This window comes from Dicentrarchus labrax, unplaced genomic scaffold (assembly GCF_905237075.1).
Source record: "Dicentrarchus labrax unplaced genomic scaffold, dlabrax2021, whole genome shotgun sequence".
Classification (NCBI taxonomy): Eukaryota; Metazoa; Chordata; class Actinopteri; family Moronidae; genus Dicentrarchus; species Dicentrarchus labrax.
In genome coordinates, this window is record NW_026136715.1 from 19,403,110 (window position 1) to 19,423,200 (window position 20,091).

The 20,091-nt window shown below is 39.5% G+C and overlaps 1 protein-coding gene across 3 annotated transcripts; it reads right to left on the reverse strand.

Annotated features, from left to right (window-relative positions):
• Positions 1-370: 370 nt before the first annotated feature.
• On the reverse strand, positions 371-11,099 carry LOC127378148 (transcription factor HES-2-like). Of its 3 annotated transcripts, none has more exons than XM_051426808.1 (4): positions 10,964-11,099; positions 10,670-10,853; positions 10,385-10,559; positions 371-805 (listed from the first exon to the last, which is right to left on the reverse strand). In XM_051426808.1, exons 1-4 carry the CDS (start codon positions 11,051-11,053, stop codon positions 655-657), a joined length of 600 nt encoding a protein of 199 aa, XP_051282768.1. In that variant the 5' UTR covers positions 11,054-11,099; the 3' UTR covers positions 371-654. The 3 variants fall into 3 exon arrangements, with proteins under 3 accessions (XP_051282768.1, XP_051282767.1, XP_051282766.1); XM_051426807.1 differs by lacking the exons at positions 10,385-10,559; positions 10,670-10,853; positions 10,964-11,099 and adding exons at positions 1,083-1,170; positions 1,286-1,381; positions 1,481-1,604 and having other exon boundaries at positions 371-980; XM_051426806.1 differs by lacking the exon at positions 371-805 and having other exon boundaries at positions 9,769-10,559.
• Between the last annotated feature and the right edge of the window lie 8,992 nt (positions 11,100-20,091).

Below are 20,091 nucleotides of genomic sequence, written 5' to 3' on the forward strand. Positions count from 1 at the left end.
TGTGTGTGTGTGTGTGTGTGCTTTGTTGTGTATTTGCTGCAAACTGCTTTTGTCTGTATCTGTAGATTTTAACGCAAAGCACAAATGTGCCAACTAAATAACCTTTTATGGCTGTTGATGCATAATTACGCACATGAGTAAAGACTATAAAGTGTAAACAAACAACAAGACAGGATTTAACCACGACGTCGCAGTTTTATTTGTGTTTATATAACATATATACAACATTTGCTGAAAATAGCAAAAATAAAATACATCCCAACAGAGATACTTGCAGTGACACACAATATGTCTACAGAGTTAATCTGCACAGACTCAGGACATTGAAGTCTATAGTGCAAATACATACACACTGACCCTTTGGGTCTTACAGGGCTGTTTCAATGGCCCTTAATCACTTAGTCCGCAATGAGGACTAAATATTTAACGTATACATACATGCAGATTTAAAAAAAATACGACTGTCTAAACTTGTCGACTTATACAGGACAACAGACTCGTGCGCAAAACGTAAGTATATAATACTCAACCAATACGATTTAACGATGAATTCTGGCTATTCATCAACGGAAACGAGGCGGTAAATCACTGTGCATATTTACAAGTGATGCTATCCCAACATGTTGCCTTCATATGAAACACTTCTCACAGGCTCTACCAGGGTCTCCACATGGCAGCGCTGACAGCCTGCGGGCCTGGCTGCGCCCGGCTGGGAGCCACTGCGCTGCTGCGGGACTGACTCTCCAGTCTGGAGCTGAAGCTGGATTTGAGGCTCAGGAGTCTCTGTTGTATCTGAGGGAGAGACCTGGAGCTCTGAGCGCAGCAGTTCAGGCAGGTTGGGGGGACGGTGGCGGATGCGGACTGCTGGACGAAGTCATTCACCCGCTGGCACGCGTCTTGATCCAGGCTCGTTTTGGGAAGCAGAGCGGAGACGCGCTGGAGGCAAGCTTTGTAGCCTTCCTTGTAAGTGTCTGTGGAATCTGAAAAGGAAATCAAATGTTAGTTTCATTGTTAAAAAATAAGAAGAGTCCACTGTGCATATATGTATCTACCAATAAACAACGAACAGAACCATTACTCACTTTTGGTGTTAACAGGGGGAATGTCGCTGAGGAACCTCACAGTCATTTCCAGGATGTCTGCTTTCTCAAGCTTGGAGTAGCGAGTCTTCTGGAGAAAATAATAAAAAGCAAATGTTAAACATGTGATCATAGAAGTTGCCTTGACTTTTGTAAATATGAAAATTATTTTCTCAGCATATATTTAAATGTATATAATAACTTACATCTCTGCCTGTGAGGGGAAGGATGAGGTTTTTCAAATGGTCCAGGCTGTCGTTGATACGGGCCCGCCTTCTTTTTTCCATCAAAGGTTTCATAGTCTGAAAAGAACACATAATATTAAGCATTCATTCATTTCAAAAGTAAAACGTTAGAGAAAATATTGAAGATAATAAAACATATTCAGTGGCTCCGCTTACCTTTCTGAGCTCAAGAGCCTCTTTTCTTTTGGCCACAGTTAGCCTTGGAGAAAAAGTCTGGAGAGCTTCACAAGCCATATTTGGAGACATTTTCAGGGTCGTCTTTGTGCTTGAGAAGTGTCCGAAACAGAAGTCGACAAAGATGTGTCTCTCACTGCCAAACGCTGCGGTATATATCCAGGTCCGTGGCGTCGGTTTCCGTGCGTCACGGGTACGCCCCCAAGCCAACATGAAACGATTTGGACAGGCCACGTATTCGATGAAAACAACACGAACCCATCAAATTTAGTAAGATAACCATCTGTCTTCTATTCTAATCCATGCGTAACAACTGCAGTGCGTGTCTGCGTTATGATCCATAGACCAAATCAAACAAAACCTGCGTCTAGAAGCTGGAAGCTGTGCGTAAAGAAGCTTGGACGCAGCAAATGATCATTCACCCAGTGCAAATTCTGCAATCTCTTACATTTTTAAAAAATTAAATAGTATAAAATTAGGTTAGTAATTTCATTACTAGATGTAATAAGTTATTTGTAAAACACACACAGATACAAACATATTAACATATATTTACTGGTGAGCAATTACGCAGTGCTATACAAAAAGCTCAGTACAAAATATAGGGCATATAGCTTTCATTAATGTTGTAGTCTAACTATAAAGCACAGCAGACTACATTAAAAAAAAAACAATATATGTTCTCCGCAACAACAGTTTCTCAGTTTGCATTATTTGTTTGCCAGCTGGATTTCCTGTTTCTCTTCGACGCTGAAAGTTTACTGAATTTTATTGTGTGTAATGTATTTGTGTATTTTATACGTTTTATTTCTTATTCTTTAGCTCACATATAACATTTTTAATGAATATCCACACTTAGAACAACAGGGTGTAATACATACATCACTGGCATAGGGGTCAGGCTTGTGTGTATGGAAAAGTGTCCACAGAGATACAGACTCTTACTCCAATCTCATACCCAAGCGACGCTACTTTCAAGTAACATCTGCTCTTAGATTTTGACAACAATAGTTTTGCATATGACGTTTTTATGCTGTTTCTGCCCGGGGGAGTCTCTACCTGTAGGGTGTATTCTGCTGCTGCCAACGCCTCACGCAGGGCGGTGGGGGCTGAAAAACAGAGGGCGGGTGGGTAGAAAGGGAACATGTACGTCAAGCACAATAGCCATAACAAAATATAAAATGAGCCTGGAGACGAACTTAATATGTTTTATATTTAGACTATTTAGGCAACTTGTGGGCTTTGACTCTATGTAACCAGACTTTGCGCCCTGTGAGGAATTCATCTAACTTTGAATTACAACTTTAAGATTTTCAGATTTTCAACAAAAACTGGAAAGACATGACAGCCCATCAAATACCATTGCACTCAGGGGAACCACGCGCGCAGCACGCGCCACGGGGACCAGATGGCTGTCTGTTACCGAGCTTCCAACCCCACCCCCATACACTCCTCCCCCTGCACCGCACCAGCATCCTGAAGAGCCAGAGCCAGTATCCCCTGTCCCACCATGAATCCAGCCATCTCTCATCCGTGCGCGCGCTAACACACACATACACACACACACACACACACACACACACACACACACACACACACACACACACACACACACAGAACAGAAGCTCTTTTTCCATAAACTTTACACGCACGATACATGATCTCCACGCAGTTTTGGCGTGGGTCCCCCATCTGCATGCTTCCTATGGGTCTATGTTGTTAGTGGCCAACTGAAACAAACCTTTCTCGCCCCCCTGTTTGGAAACTCCGAGCTGCGATTGTCTCTTTCAGCTTGACTCCTGGATATTTTAGCGTCCAAGCTATCATGAGATGCTTGTTTATCAATATTATATGGTGATTACGAAACACAAAGCTCAGTCTGTTGATGGAGATAAAGGGTGTTTGTCTGGAATAGCAGGTTGCATGACTCCGTCCACAAGGTTCTCTTTGAACAAGTATTACATTAAATATCAAATAGCTCACACACTCAGAATCTTAAACAGCACACAGGTGTAGTTTTATTCTGACATGGTGACACTTTCCCAAAATAGAAGCATATAACCTATAAAGAACTAGAAATTGTAAAATATATGGAAGCAGAATGCACTTGTGCAGTTAGATTTTTCTCTTTTTGTGGCGCAAAGGATATGAATGTTTATTACAACTCAGATGGATCTGGGTGCGATTCAACGAAGCTATATCTCCGAGTATTTCCACTACTTGAGATGAAAATAAATAAAATCTAAAGAGTCGAAATGTGAAGGTCACCATCCTGTAACAAAGCCAAGCGCTGTCCTGAAACTGAGAGGCACACTTGCTGCACGCGCCCGTCCCCGCTGGGGGATGGATGGATGGAGGGGTGCTGAGGATGATGGGGGTTGGGGGTGGAGGTACACATCTCCGTTTCGCTCTTACGGTTAGAGTCCTCTTTTGTCTTTTCGAGCAAATTCGGCGTCGGTAACCCATCTGTGCTGGCCGGATAACAGGGAGCCTTTGTCTGAAAATGTTCCAACACTTCATGGGAATTAAGAGTCACATGAGGCGGGCTGTGGGATGGGGGAGAAACACTGAACGGGACTCCACCTGACTTTTGTCGCAGCGTGATGCGAGTTGAGAGAAATCAGGCAGCCTCGGTGTTTTTCCCGATGCTCAGACAATAGAGAACACCATATTCCACTGTAACAACTATAAACAACGTTTGATCTGCAGCTCAACAGGTCTAAAATGTGTAAACATGTGTTGACATAATGCGTAATGGCCGCAATCTATTATCTCCAGTATGTAGGCTAATGAAAGCAGTCTTGTGCACGACTCTAGGACAAGAAGTCCGCTTGCACGGCTCTTACAAGTAGTACAAACTACAAAACACAACAATATATCCCAATTATAGCGAAACAAAACGTCAATGTGACTACTTGTTGTCAGGTGAGTATAATTTGCACTGGTCTCTTCCCTTTGTTTGACTGACTGGCTGTGCCAAAACCAAGATAACCAAGTTATCACTCTTGATATTGAATTTTGTTGACAATCCTGATTCATTTCTATTTGTTATGATGAATATTTTGTGCCTCTCTACTATTACAAGTTTGTTCTGCTCAAGAAAACACAACATTCACTTATTTCAGTGTTTTTGTGAGAATGTGATACACACTGCAAAAAACGATACAATAAGACCCACTCAACAAAGCCCTCAACCCTTTACTGTGTCAGTAGGGTTTGTATATCAGCAAATTGTGGTTTTACTTAGAGCTGAGTACAAAACATCAAACTGGGCGTCACTCATCCAGTCTTACAACAAATAAGGTTTTATTTCGAATAAACTGACGAATGGAGATATGGGTTATCTCCATTGTTTGACTTGATCAGCAGAGCAACATATGCTTTCTATCCATTCATTATTTCCAGTATGCTGTAATTTAAGTGGCTCTCCAGATGGACTTGGTGGTATCCACCTGTTATAATCTGTTACCACTGATCAGAGCAGAACACACTGTGCTACTCTACACACCACCTGGCTCTTATTCCCAATTTGGAAATTTTGTCCCAGACCTTGTTACTCTATAACTTAATTATTGGTAATTTCAATTTCCGCCTGAAAAAGGCCTATGACCCTCTTAGTAAAGTCTTTCTGCACTTCTTGATACATTTTGCTCCTGTCACTGCAGTGACAAGCCCTGTTGATAATTGTACCAGTGACTTAAACACAGCACCTTCTAGTCTCCTGGTTTCATTTGCACCTCACAGAGGTCTGAACCATGGGTTTCAGGCTTAAATACATACATATAATACATACTTACAGCAGGGCATCAGAAAGCAAATGGCATTTAAATTAAAACTGGACGTTTTCCTCTCATGAAACAAGCGTTACAAGCGTGTTCTGTCTGCCTCCAAAGTAGCCTACCTCTCTCACTTAATCAGTAGTAATAAATACAAAAAACATCCATCTGTTAGCTGCTCAACCTTTATGGCTTCTTTTCTGCAGAAAAATAGATAATCTCATCTCCAGCTACTTCTGTAAAATCAGCACTACAATATTGAATCCCAAAGAGTGTCTGTTATGAAACATTCACCAAACTGGTGTTAGCTTCTAAATCAACTAAACTTTTCAAAGATTTTTGGCCATTTCTGAGACCAACGATGTTGAATATATGACTAGAATTGTCCCCATTCACTTTATGACTGCTGCGGTTGAACCTCTATTTAAGGAGCCACTTTGTGCAACTTTCAGCCCCCATACTTGAGAGTAATCCTTCTGAACCTCACTCCACTGAAACTGCACTTACTAAAGTAGTGGATGATCTGTTTACTAGCGTTCAGATTCTACCTCAGTGATTCCATTCATTCTTTAAATTCAGTTCAGCTTTTGATACGACATCATTGACTGGAAAATCTATTTGGCATCCCTGGCTCTTGCATGGTTAAAGTCTTACCTATCTGAAAAAACACAGTTTCGTATAATAATACTACATCAAAATTTTATCATGTGAAATACGGAGTACCTCAGGGCTCTGTTCCTGGCCCTCTGCTTTTCTCTCTTTATATTTCACCCCTTGGCCAAATCATATGCAGTCATGGACTTAATTTCCACTGTTACGCTGATGATACTGAGTCTAGATGATTATCATTATTAAATAAGAGGCATGCTTGTCTGCGGTAAAATCCTGGATATCTCACAATTTTCTGTTCTTACATTCTGATAAAACTGAAATGCTGGTCATTGGGCCTGATTTACATAGATGATTTACAGTGACTCTTGACAACTGTGTTATTTCTCAAAGTTTTGACAGCCAAGAATCTTGGTCTTACCTTTTCTTTTGATCAACGCATTAAAGAAACTATCACTTCTGTCTTTTTTCACCAAGGCAACATAGCTAAAATTTGTTTTTTTTCTGTCCATGGCTCATTCAGAGACCCTAATTCATGCCTCTGTTTAAATGCTGCACCACCAGTTTTAGCTTCCTTACACTGGCTCCCTTTCCTTTCCTGTCAGATCAAACTTTCAGGTTCTTCTGATGACTTATGAAATTGTAAACAGGCATGTCCCTTCATATCTCTCTGGTATCCTTAAACCTTATATTCCATCCTGTGATCTCTGCTCTCAGAATATCAGGCTCCTGAAATAATCTCCCTGCTGACATCAGTCTGACTCTGCCAAGACTTTTAAATTCAAACTTAGAACTCATCTTTTTACTGTGACTTTGATGCTTCATTTTTATTACTTCGTACCCGTTACCATTATCAGTCTGTCGGGTCTCTCTCAATTTTCAGTTTTCTATTTAATTGTCTTTATTGGCATGATGTTTTAAATCAAACATGTTGGCAAAGCGAATATGAATACTGTAGTATACAAAGATACAAATACTATGAATATATTGAAATTAAAGAAAAGAGAAGAGAAAAAACAATACAAAACAAAAAATCAAAACAAAACAGAACAGAAACAAACAAAACAACCTTACATTAAAATCAGTCTTGCTGTGTGACATGCAGTAACATATTCTCCTGCCAGTTCTAATGTCGTGTTGTCTTCTCCCAAAGGGTTTGAATCAGGCACTCCTTTGGGAGGGTAACAAAGTCTGGGTTTTCTTCTTTTAGTTGAATTTGAGGAAGAAGTTTTCTCTAATTTCTTCGTATTTTCGACAACTTGTGAGAAAATGAATTTCAGTTTTAACTTCTCCTGTTTTTCAATGGGTACAAATTCCTTTTGTTCTTTCCAGCCATTCTTCTTTAGCCCAGTTTCAATTGCAAGTGTGGTCACTGAGTCTATATCTGGTTAGGGTTTGTCTTTTTTCCTGTGTTTGAAATATCTTAGTTTATTGTCTTTATTGTATTGAGTAGAGGATTATTTCCACAGCATAACTGTGGCAAATGAATATAAAGTCCTCATGTGGTTCATACCATGTATTTCTCTCTTGGCTCAGATACTAATGAACACTAATAAACTCTTTTAGTGTCCCCTCCTTGTCCTCTCTTTCCACTCTAGACCATCGGCCTGGACCTGTTTCAATGTTTCAACCCTCTCCTGCCTGTCGGTGCCTCATTCCATATGTTTTGGATCTGGATCTTTGTCCTTCCCTCTTGTCTCTCTCTCCTTTGTGTGTATGTTGTCTTTAACTGTCTCTCTCTTTCTCTCTGTGTGTTTGTGTAATGCGCTTGAGTGTTTGCCTATTGTGTGTTTGTGTAGTCTGTCCTCTTCCTGGTCTCCAAGGTGGAAAGGAGATTGTGTGGCCCAAGTCTGTTTGGCGACACCTGAAGTATCTCAACGTCCTCCTGGATCCATATTCTTCATATGTTTACAATCTATCTATAATTTTGTCATCCTGAGTGTCCATACTGTAATGTGTTATGTTACATGGCAGCTTTCATTAGACCTTTCAAACCACATACCTCCAGCTTCTAACACAGGATTTCTCTTAAAAACTTTGTGTTTATAAACTATTTTTTGATTGGGATAATATATTGTGTCATCTGTTTTACGATTGTATTTATCAGTTTTATATCCACTGCATTTCTGTTTTTATATTACTTGTTATGATATATTTATTGCTGTAATTTTATCATTTTTAGGCCTCTGTTATAGGTTTTGCAACCTCAATGTTTTATACTCTATGTGGTGGACCAGATCTCAGTGGGGCCCTTTCCTTGTTGAATAAAGATATATAATATTAGCATTTATTCTTTTGTCCAAAGTTACTCAAAATAAATGCATTTAAATCTTCATGTAATATGTAATATGTACATTACTGGTCACTGTAATTATTGATTCTGGCCATACCGGTTGAGAAATCCCTTCTGGTTGCAGCTTTACTGCAACATGCAGTACTCATTTTGTGAAAAAATCTATTTTTAAGTTAAAACAGTAGTTTCAAACAAATGATGTGTACGAATTTCCCTCTTTGGGTTACTATCCCTCCACTGCAGCTCAGGAAAGAAACAATGTCTTGAACCACAGGCTTCAGTCGATACCCACTTGATAGCTCAGACTGCTGAAGCCTCATATTCAGCTAAAAATTAAATTTTATTTTTTAAGTGCTCCATTACTTCACGTAGCTCTTCACATCTTTAATGCACATATGGACACGTGAGTGTTGTTTTAAGATGGAAAAAAGTGTTAACTTAATTTAAAGGACCAAAACTGTGTTTGTATGTGAGTTGTGAAAGAAATCATCTGATTGTGTTTGTAGCTCCAGGTTGGGTTGGAACAACAAGGGGTTTTAAAAGGACTCCCTACTCTTAGCTGCCTTCCCACAAAAGAATAATATCATGTTGAATAATTTTTTTTTCATATTAAAGTCAATAAAGCAAATAAATCAAACCCGAAAATATTCTTCAGAACAAGTTTACCTTCTGACACAATAAACAAAAGTAATAACACTTTGTAAGATGTCTCATGTACTACAGATACCTGCAAAATGCATTATAGGCCGAGAGTTGCTATAAGCGTTCATTATGCTTCATGATATCTTATAACAAAGTCAAATGCCGTTGTAAGTTTACAAATAATACAAAAGTCTAGTATTAAAATGGGTCATTGTTATTCTGCCTATGTTCAATGAAATGTTCACAATGGATGGAGATTGTAGTGGCAGTTCACAGCACATGTTATGCTTCATGGATAATTATTTTGTTGTTAGAGAGTAAACCCACTACCTACTTGATTAAATGCATGATTAATCTGTCTATTCACAGATAGAGGCTTTTGAATATGAGACATATCCTGTAAAGTCTAGAGGGAGGAGGACATTAAGGTTCTGTTTTTTAAAAAGGGTTTGTGGAAAAACAAGCTGCAATAAGAAACATCTACACTGTATGCTACATATATGCTAGGATAAATAATGATAAACACATGGGAAAGTCATTTAGTAAGATATCAAATAAAAACAAAAAAGAATGTGTTATTATACTGTGAAGTAGTCTGTAGTTTGTGTATAAACTTATAACCCTGCTTTTGACAAATTTCCTGAGAAACAAGTGTTTTGTCATTGTAATTCCCAACTGCAGTCATCTCAGAGTGAGTCCCATCACACAACCAGCAAAACTTCTTCCCACCACTTTGGCGGCAACTTAAGAGGCGCCTCACATCAGCCACAATGGAGCAGCTGCTCATCTGCATCAATAGGCTCAGGCTGACCTGTGGCTTTATGCGTTTGCGCGCCTTTTTCCCCCCTTTCATAACACTGAGATTCCTCCCGTTAAGCCGTCTGGGTTTAATGATAAACTTGAGATCCTTAGACCACCATAAAAATCAAAGATCAAACAACACAACCATATTCGTTAAGAGAACATTTATTGGAAAACTTTTGTCAATGAAAAAACATTTGAAGTGTCACAAAACATGTTGGTTTTTTTTCTTACACAAAGTCAATGAATAATAATCCTATTTAACACACAGTGTTTACAGACTATTCTTTTGCACAGACCAAAATACTTTTAAGTCCATCGTGCAAACCTCAAACTAAATAACCCTTGGGGTTTTACAAAAGTGTTGTCTACAACCCATATCTTTGAAACCCCAAAGAGGATTGCATTTAAAAACGTTCATAGACTTCAGTTTCTTTGAGATCTGTGCTCGTGTGCTCTCTGGCATTAAACGCAAAATGAGCCAAATGCTGGATTCAATTATTATACAGCAACTCCAACAATTCTTAACCACTAAGACTGTGGTTATTGGAATACAAATGGCATAAATAACATCACAAAATAAATAACACGCATGTGAGAAATGTTCAACTAGTCTACCAGGGTCTCCACATGGCAGCACTGACAGCCTGCGGGCCTGGCTGCGCCCGGCTGGGAGCCACTGCGCTGCTGCGAGACTGACTCTCCAGTCTGGAGCTGAAGCTGGATTTGAGGCTCAGGAGTCTCTGTTGGATCTGAGGGAGAGACCTGGAGCTCTGAGCGCAGCAGTTCAGGCAGGTTGGGGTGACGGTGGCGGATGCCGACTGCTGGACGAAGTCGTTCACCCGCTGGCACGCGTCTTGATCCAGGCTCGTTTTGGGAAGCAGAGCGGAGACGCGCTGGAGGCAAGCTTTGTAGCCTTCTCTGTAAGTGTCTGCGGAGTCTGGAGGAAGAAGAGATTTGATCAGTGGCTTGAATTTGACTATTAGCCAACAATCTAAAATAAGTAAGTTTGTATGCAGTTTATATTGTAGTTCTAGGGCTGATGCTCACCTTTGACAGGAGAGGAAGGAAGGTCTCGGAGGAAACGGACGGTCATTTCCAGAATATCAGCTTTCTCCAGTTTGGAGTAGCGTGCGTTGTCTTTGCCAACCAGAGGAAGAATCAGGCTTTTCAAATGACTGAGACTGTCGTTGATACGAGCGCGTCTTCTCTTCTCCAGTAAGGGTTTAAGAGTCTAGAAGAAATGAGGAAACCCCGTTATTCAGCTGCACTTTTAAAGAATCAAATCAAACACACAAAAAAACATTTCCAGTAACAGCCATGAAGTTTCTGTCTTTCTCTTACCTTTCTCAGTTCGTTGGCTTGTTTTCTCTGGGCCACAGTGGACCTGGCAGTGATAGGCTGGTTGGCCTCGGTGGTGATGCTGGGACTCATTTCGTTTGCTGCTTGTTGTGCTTTTTAAGAGATACTTGCTCTTGGAGCGGCTGAGCTCGAGTGTGCCGCAGAGCTGGAGAGCCTCCTATTTATGTGGGTCCGGCGCGTCAGAGGGGAGGGAACACAAGCCATCGCGCTGGGAGTTTGACACGGGGGGGGCGATGCCTTAGGGAGATGAGCGGAGCTCCTGTCTGGACCATCTGGTCCCATCAGGCCCCTGCATCTACCGCTGGTATGCGGAGATTCGTGATGATGTTGCGCTTTATTGCGTTTAAAATGTAAAGCTTTAACGTTCTGCCAGGATCGAATTACGCATGCAAGACATATAACGGCGTGTTTCACATTGTATAAGCTATATAAGACAGCTGCTCTTTTGTACTTTTCTACAGTAAGGCTTGCTTCTTTTTTTCCTCCCGTTTTTGTTATTAAATTATTAATCTTTCTGTTTATTATCCTATTTATTTTGCATCACAAATGACCCACAAATGTGCAGCCAAGTACCCATTTAGTTTGATCAGATATATGAAAGTGGCACAGTTATGAATGAACAATTAAAAAGTTTGATGAAATTAAACAAAGAACATAAATTTGGTCCTTTTATTTATGCTTATGGGCTCGACTTGCCTACCCGCCACAACAAAGGCAACACAGAAAGATGAGTGATTCCGAGGTGACAGGACTAATCTATTTCTACAATTAATAAACCAGAGACCCAAGCCACGCTATGTATGGATTAACATCTGCTTGTGGAGCCTCAGCAGCTTGTTTCCAATATCAACAACATGGTGTTTACCTGGAACAGTGGAGGAGGAGACTCAGGGACGTGACAACATCCAACACAACGTGAGAGGTGCGTCTGCAGATCATGAACATAGTACGAATATATTCCATAAGAGCCAGGCAATACACACGTCTGCTCTCACAGTGCAAGGACATCACGGTGAAGAATAGGCCTGTGATATAGTAAAAGACTGAAGCTCTTTTAAAGACTTCTAAAACTTTTATAAACACAATATTAAATATAACATTGTAGATACTTTCAACTTAAAATGAACTTATTTTATTTCAACATCTACAAACAGTTGCAGTCAGTCTGCTGCTGACCATTAAACCAAACACAGTGCAGAGACCTGCCAGTGGGATTCACGCGTTCGGCACGCGCCATCACTGCGCAACAGATGGGAAGCCCCCCTTTCCTCTCATCTTCCGTCCCTACTCCCCCTCCCCCTCATCCTCTGTCTCCCACGGGTGCACCACTCTGCTGCTGCTCCCATCAGCATCCCGGCTCCTGCTCCAGTTCTTGTGCTCCCTCACCATCAATGTGCTTTAACCACGTTTTTTTTGGAGGGAGGGAGGCTTGGGTCACAGCACACAGACACAATAGATATATAGCGTTATATAGCAACACTATGGTAATACGAATCAAACGAAGTAAAACCAACATTACACAACCATATATGGAAGTCCTAAAACGATAGGTTCACTGGAAATGCATCAAATAATATATTTATTTCTCGTTTATATCTCAAATTATGATGCAGTAAAATGTCCTATATCAGACATAATCGTTTCGTGCTGAATATAATTGAGGAACACATTGCATATATTGAAAATGCCAGCTTTACGCAGAAAATACCAGCATTACGCACGGAATTGTTTACTAAAGCATTCCCAGCCTTAAGACTGAAAGGGAATAATAAAGAGCGGGAACATGGTCAAAACGTATCAATTTAACTGAAGTTTATTTATTTACATTTGGAAACATATGTAGTTCAACAAGCTAATATCATTTTGGAAAAGTTAACACTGCTCACGGCTGCAAGCTGTCCTGCTGTAGCTTGAGGGTTTCAAGACTTCTTTTTTTCAAGCATTATAGATGCGTGGTTTTGCACGCGTCCTGCCCCATGGGGCCCCAAATAACTGCCATCAAGTCCAGTCTGGGAACGGGTCCTTCGAGATAACACTAAAAAAAAAAAAAAAAGTCCAAGAGAGGGTCGGTTGGGACCCTTTTTGTCCTGGTTTCAGCGTGGGTATCCATCTGTGCAAGCTGAGAGCACAGTGATCCTTTGTTGAAGGATGTACAGAAAAGTGTGTTCACAAAGAATTTTCCAGAAATTCTATGGGAAAGGGATATGATAAGCTTCTTTGTTTACTTCCAGTTCAGTCGAGTTAAACCATACTGAACTCAGTGTCTGACTATTTCTGTCTTTATTTAGTCAGATAAAGTAAAAACTGTAAACATGTTTCATGAAATGTTTTATTACATGCTGTTAAAAGTACATAATAACCAACAGTTTTGAGGAAGATTATAATCTGGAGCAAAAGATGAAAAAGTATCTTGTAAATTCCCAGAAAACGTCTTAAATCTTACTCCCTGAGTTTGAGAATACAACCCTGAAGAGGGAGAATTTGATCGTATAAACGGCATGAGACTGACACGAGCCAAAGCGTTCAGCCAGATGGAGGCGGCGCAGGTTTATTGATGCGTGAAACCAAAAGCGTCGACGGACTCTCTGCCTTGCTGAAGGTGATCGTCTCCATCACAATTACGTGGAGGTTTTCCAGACTTCTAGGTTGCCCAGCCTTCAAATCGTGACTGCAGCTGAAAGGATGTCTGGCATCCCAAGCCAAAATATACGCCAGCATTATTAACACTGAAGCATCTGTACACGACTGCTGGCTGGTGTTTGAGTAAAGCATTGAGACAAACATGTCGAGTCGGATTTTGTTCCCAGTTTGTGATTAAATACTTAAAATACATTAAATGTTTTACCTTGTTTTGTATCTTATAATATAATAACATCATTGCTGTAGTTATCCGGAGATGGTAAAAGCAGTAGTTAGAAAATGTATATTTTCAAAATGGTTTCCACAATGTTTAAATTGTGCGATGTTTGACTATCACTTCTGTTTTATTGTAAATAACAAGGATGAAGGACATTTAAAACAACTTATTTCACAGAGAAGATTCCCCTTTTATTTTTCAACCAGGATTTACATCTGACAAAACATCTAATGAAATGCTGCAGTGACATAATTGATTTACTGAGTTTACTGAAACAAACTTGATATGTCTGCATCACTTCCTCTGTTCATTCATTTACTAATTAAAGAAAGCTAATTAATACAATGTGAGAAGGTAGACCGTATTTACACATATTATGATGGACATTGCAAGAGCTTAAATTACACTACATTGTGGCTCTATGGGTCAATATATTAGATTTAGCTATTTTGCTTCTGTGAGTGTCTGAGGGTCAACTAATGGATGATTTAGAAATACACTGAAGAGCAGAATATAGGATAGAAAAATATTTTGATGTTTGAGAGCCAGTTTTACATTATAATGCCAAAATATATATATAAAAGCAACATGTTCAGTATTACAGACATTTGAGTTGAGCAAGGTAAACAGCTTGTAGAAATGCAGAGCTTTTGAATAAATCATGAGGAGTTTAAATGTCAGAATTCCCCAAATCATCAAGTCTAAAGTGTGCAGACACTCTATGGTGTTAGTTTGCTGTGTCTTATGGTAAGTCTTAAGTCACCGACATATGACAGAGTTATGGGTAGACCAAGCTGTCAGAGACAAGGTCACAGTGAATAGTTGTGTCATTAGCCTGATTTTGTTCTACCAAAAGTTAGATATAAAGATTTTAAGTGATAAAAGATTATAATAATGGAAAAGAGAAGAATCAAGCAACAAATAAACCACTGAGAGTAAGGAGACAAAGAAACAACTTTCAGCAAGATCTGTGGAAAATGATCAAGAAAAAAAGAAATGATTGAGCCTTCTTGACTTTTCCATATACCGACGCACTGTATTGATCCGACACAGGATATGATGTACCCACACAAGTAAAGACTAACTGATTTCAGAAGGAAAAAGTACTGCAACGATTTGGAGCCTTTTATAGTGCAAGCAGACTAATATTTTGATAGTACTGCGTCAACAACACAACAATTCAACATTTCAACATGTTTTTCTCCTTCTGAAGTTTGCTGTCCTTGTTCTAAGAAGCACCTGACTCAGCTGCACATTGGTGGAAAATGTCCAGAGAACCTCTTTTCACTCACTGCTGGTGACACTGGCTGATCTTTTCTGAAAAGGTTTTCTGAAAGGTTTTGGCACCAATGAGGTCATCACTCGTTCACTGGTTTGGTTGTAGATTTTCTTACACACAAAATAAACAAACAGCTAAATTCAGACTGCTGACATAATGGTTTTCTCACATTACCCTTTGCTTTAAGTGGCTAAAAACACTACAGATTTCTTTTAGCAGGAAATCTGTTGAACTGCCTGCAGTATAAATGTCTGTGTTGCTGCTCGGACAGGGAATTCTTAATTTGATGGATTGTATTTCCACCAGAAAAGTGATCTTAACTGACTGCTCCAGCTCCGATATCAACAGCCTACAGACTCAACTGTGTAATTAAGACAACAGCTTTCTACTCGCTCTTTCTACTGGTATTTCTACTTTATAACCGGGACTTCACATGCTTCCAGCTCAAAGCACAGTGTACAACTACTATAAAACCATTTCCAGGATTATTGTGTAGCAGTTATGCACAGGTTGAGGTGAGAATTAAACTAAATAACCGTTTCCCTTAAGAATCTGTATCTAAGGGCATGAATTTTTTGGTGAATCAGTGAGTTTTTTTCGTTTTCTCAGTATAATGAAAGCCACAAGATGAGGCGGAAAGCTCCAAAAACAGGTAGTAAGTGGACCTTGAATTAAGATGTTTTTTGTCAAACTGTTTCTTAGGTCACATTTAACACTAATGGCCTCACAAACTTGATCGCTGGTCTTGTTTCCTGTTGACCATGATATAAGTGATGTCCTCTTTAAGGCATAGAGCAGGTACCAAAACTGAAAAGGCTCCCTGGGAAAACCAAGAGAAAAGAAAACTTCATGAACAACAGAAGGGGGGTGCGATTTTAGGATCTTCCTGAGATAATAAGGGCATACACTCCTTTCTGTGGCTACTTCGTAAAGGCTTCAACCGTGGCTTTGCAGCTCTGATCAAGAGGAGTCAGGTGTGGGTGACTGGTTGACACTTTTGCTTTGTAAGGTCACTACTGTCCATGGTGCGGAAGAAGGCGAGGGCGTTTTGAAACTCATCTAGATTCTGGCTCTGAAGTCGCCCATTCATACCTGGCAGCACATGTAATGTCGGTCTTCCTGTAGTCATTGTTCTCTAGCACTGAAAGAGGCTGGTGTCAACTTGCTTTTTCTTTTGTTTAGATGCTCAAAATGACATCTTACCTACCTGGAAATCTGCATGAGGTGTGTTTTAATGAGATGGAGAAGACATTTGGATGCTTGGACTTTATCCTGAGAGGAACTAACAAATGAATAAATACTCTGACACAACACACCAGATCTATTATCAGTCTATGGAAAGAGACTAGTTAAAGTCTAACTTTGGTCATTCACTGATTATCTATTATGAGTGGCATGAAAACTTAATGAAAGAAAAGTGCTAATAACTGTTTCGGCATAAGACCCTGAAATGGAACGGTGATAATTCTTCTTTATTTTTTTTATTGAGGTCAGTGGTGCTGTACTCAAGTACATTTTACAGAAAGGTGTTTCTAATATATTACTGCAATCATGTATACAAACTGAAAATGTATAAGCTTTGTGAAAGTACAGTTCATGTCTTGTTGTAATGATTGCATTAGATTGTGCAGTACAAAGTGGCCAGTGAGTGTATATGACTGAATTACTGCTTTTATGATGGTCGCTATGTGTCAATATTATTATTATTATTATTATTTTATGATGGTCGCTATGTGTCAATATTATACTAATATTTAGTATAATATATAGACTTTTAAATATATAAACATGTTTACTTTACAAATATAGCACAATATTAGTTATAGCGTTGTTGTACTGTTTGTTTGTTCTGTCAGAGCACTGATGTTGTCACGTCTCCCTCTGGGGATGCAAAAAGGAAGACCTATCAACATTTGCCAAGAAGCTTCCCACGCCCAAACCAACGCTGTTTTCATAAAGCATCTGCCAGACCAGGGACAGAAACACTCACTTTTTTTATCCTGTACGTCCATTTGACGTCACTGATTCCGTCCCCAAGTCTGCGTCAGCATCCCTAAAGGCCACGCGCTATATGAGACGCTAACAAAGGAGACTGATCAATTATTTCATCTTCTAAGACAACATCACTAATCACTGCAGCCCGAATGATGCAGAAAAGTTATTCTTTATCGGTATTAAAGGTCTTTGGACTGAAGCTCTTTACAATCGTCTAAAAAGATAACGATGTTATTTGAATGAATTATTTCAGCTGCTTAAAATCTTTTAAAAATGCCAAATTTCTTCAAATGTTGTTCTTTCTGCCTATCGTTTGTTTTTTAAGGATATAAGACCAAAGTCTGTTGGTCGCGACTGGATAAAACCACCACGAAGCTGAAACACGTGGTAGAAATGAAGCATCCTGTACAAACATGACAAATCTAAAAATGCTGTAAAACACAGTTCAATAAAAGCTCACACATTATGGTTGGATTATTGTTCCTTGTGAAAATAGTAAATAAAACACACAATAACTTTGAGGTTTTCATGCAGACACTAATTGTGCTTATAACTTTACAGACGCTTTGCCATTTATTCCCCCATTGTCACTGCTGCCATTTGAAAATGAAGTCTGTTATAGTGTAAAGAATCGAGGCTGGCGTCGTTTTCAGAGGCGGAGAGATCTTTCTGCGTAATTGTACATTGCATAAATCAGAGGGATGGCTCAGACAGGATTTGAATATCCAACCAAGCCTAACCAAGCCAAAAGCCAAGCTGTATGGCAGAGCACACATCTGGTGGGGCATCTTTGTTTTGCCCTTCTAAGTTGACAAAGGTAAACTTATAGCGTCGCATTGGCCTCTCCACCAATAGCTGTGGTCTCCAGCTCTGACAGACTTTTTATTCATGCACCTCAATGTGCAGCCATCAGCCTCTCAATCTATTAATGCTCATGGATCAGGAGTTCATGATAAAATAGAGACAATTCCAAAATATATCAAAATACACTGCAGTTTATTTCATACTCTTTTTGTATAAATAGAGGATAGAGATCAGAGCAGCTCCGGCTACAGGCGAGGTATTGGACAGGCAGGGCATGAGGCTTGTTGGCGGGGTTTTTGAATATTGGATTTCTGATCGAGGGGAAGCCATTGTGCTGCCATATCAGGGGCACGAGAACAGCACGAGCCATGAGAACAAAGGCAGCAGATGGCTTTCCTGCTCCGATGAATTATTTTGAAGTTACACAGACACAGAGGCCATTAAGAGTTGTCCGGGGGGAAATTAAAGAGTGCAATACATTTATATTAAAATATTATATATTGCAGCAATGTCTTATATAGAAGGAGATTTCAGTTTTAAGTTCCGAAAATTATTAGTAATTTTACTGCTGTAACTGCTCATAAAAATGGGATAAAATAAGAATAACGGGGAAATATTTGGACAAAAAGGTGGTGCTCATGATATGGTTATCGAGACCATTTTTGACAATTGCCTATTTCAGTTTTCTGGAAGAAATGATGATTTTTATCACATTTAAAGGAACCTGGCAACAACAAATAAGCAGTTAAATTGCTCTTATTCTTGTCCAACTACTCTTGCAGAGAGACTCAAACTCACACAGTCTTTAAATCAGACAAAACAAACCGAAATCAGCTAAATTTTAAATCTTAATATTATAAGATATTTTGTATACTTTTCATATTTTTATTTTTATTTAGCTGTTTTATGGTCCTGCACAGTGATTCAGGAGTGCCGCTGAACCCAGCCATAGGAGGGCGTGGCCTGCACGAGGTGTCCGCCCACAACGGGAACGCGTCCCTGTCATTGAGCCCCAAACCTCGTGTTGGAAAAGGGCGCTCAATACAACTGCAGTCTTCAACCAGCGACGACCTGCCAGCACTGCTGCACTGCTGCAGGGGCTTTAAATGACGGGCATGAGGGGCAAACCTGGTATGTTTGTTTTTTAATGTAATATTATATTTATAGCTGTTTGTGTTTTGAACATGTTACTTTCACACGTGTAGAGAATTAATCTCAAGACATCCTGATACTGAATCTCAGCTACACGTATCCTCACCTACAGCTCAATTTGTAATTGCTTTAATGTTTATGGTTTTATATATTCAATATTTTGTGTCAGTATTTGATGTAATGTATGTGTTGTATCTGCTGTCAGAGCTTGAATAATAAGATGTGACCAACAAGTTGAAAACGACATCAAGTCTGTTACTGTAACTGTGTTATAACTGTAACACGTGACTGTGAATGTTTGGATTAGATATTATAATACTGAGAAGTTCATATAATCTGTTATTGTAGTACATCTCTTGAATGGGAAGCAGCTTTTCTGACTCCATTGTGTGTTGTATAGTAATTTAGAGCAGCCTAATGTAAAATAATTCAGAACCTTGCAAACTGCTACAGAGAGAAGATATTTGAAGCCCTCATTACCATGTTTCCAGTAGAACATTTTTGACTTTTCACTGCAGACACTGCATTGTCATGACGTCTGTCTTGTCACATGAGTTGTCCTGTTTCTGTCATCAGTCGCTAATGAGTCTGAGTGTGAGAAAGTCTGACCGTAGAAATTCTCACTGCAGCTCACGGATGACTGGGTCGCTGTGGGAGACACACCACGCCTGCATGGTGAGTTCAAGGGGACAGAAGACATCTAAACTTCTGTCTGAGGGCTGTGAGAAAGAGAGACAACTTAGCCCAAATAATATCTCCTGTCACTTCAGAAATGTGTTTAATTCTAGTTTTTGTTATAATGATGTTTGATATTTCTAGAAATATCCTAGTACTGGGATAAGGGAAACAATGAACAATGTTAACATTAAATATATAGAAGAAGAAGAAGGAAGTATATAGAAAATTTGTCTTTCTTTTGATGGTATTTATATGAAAAAGATTTATATGAAAAAGCCAGGAAAAAAGGGTTTTTATTTTCCAATACATCATTGCTTAGTTGCAGTTGATAAAATGTGTTTCTTA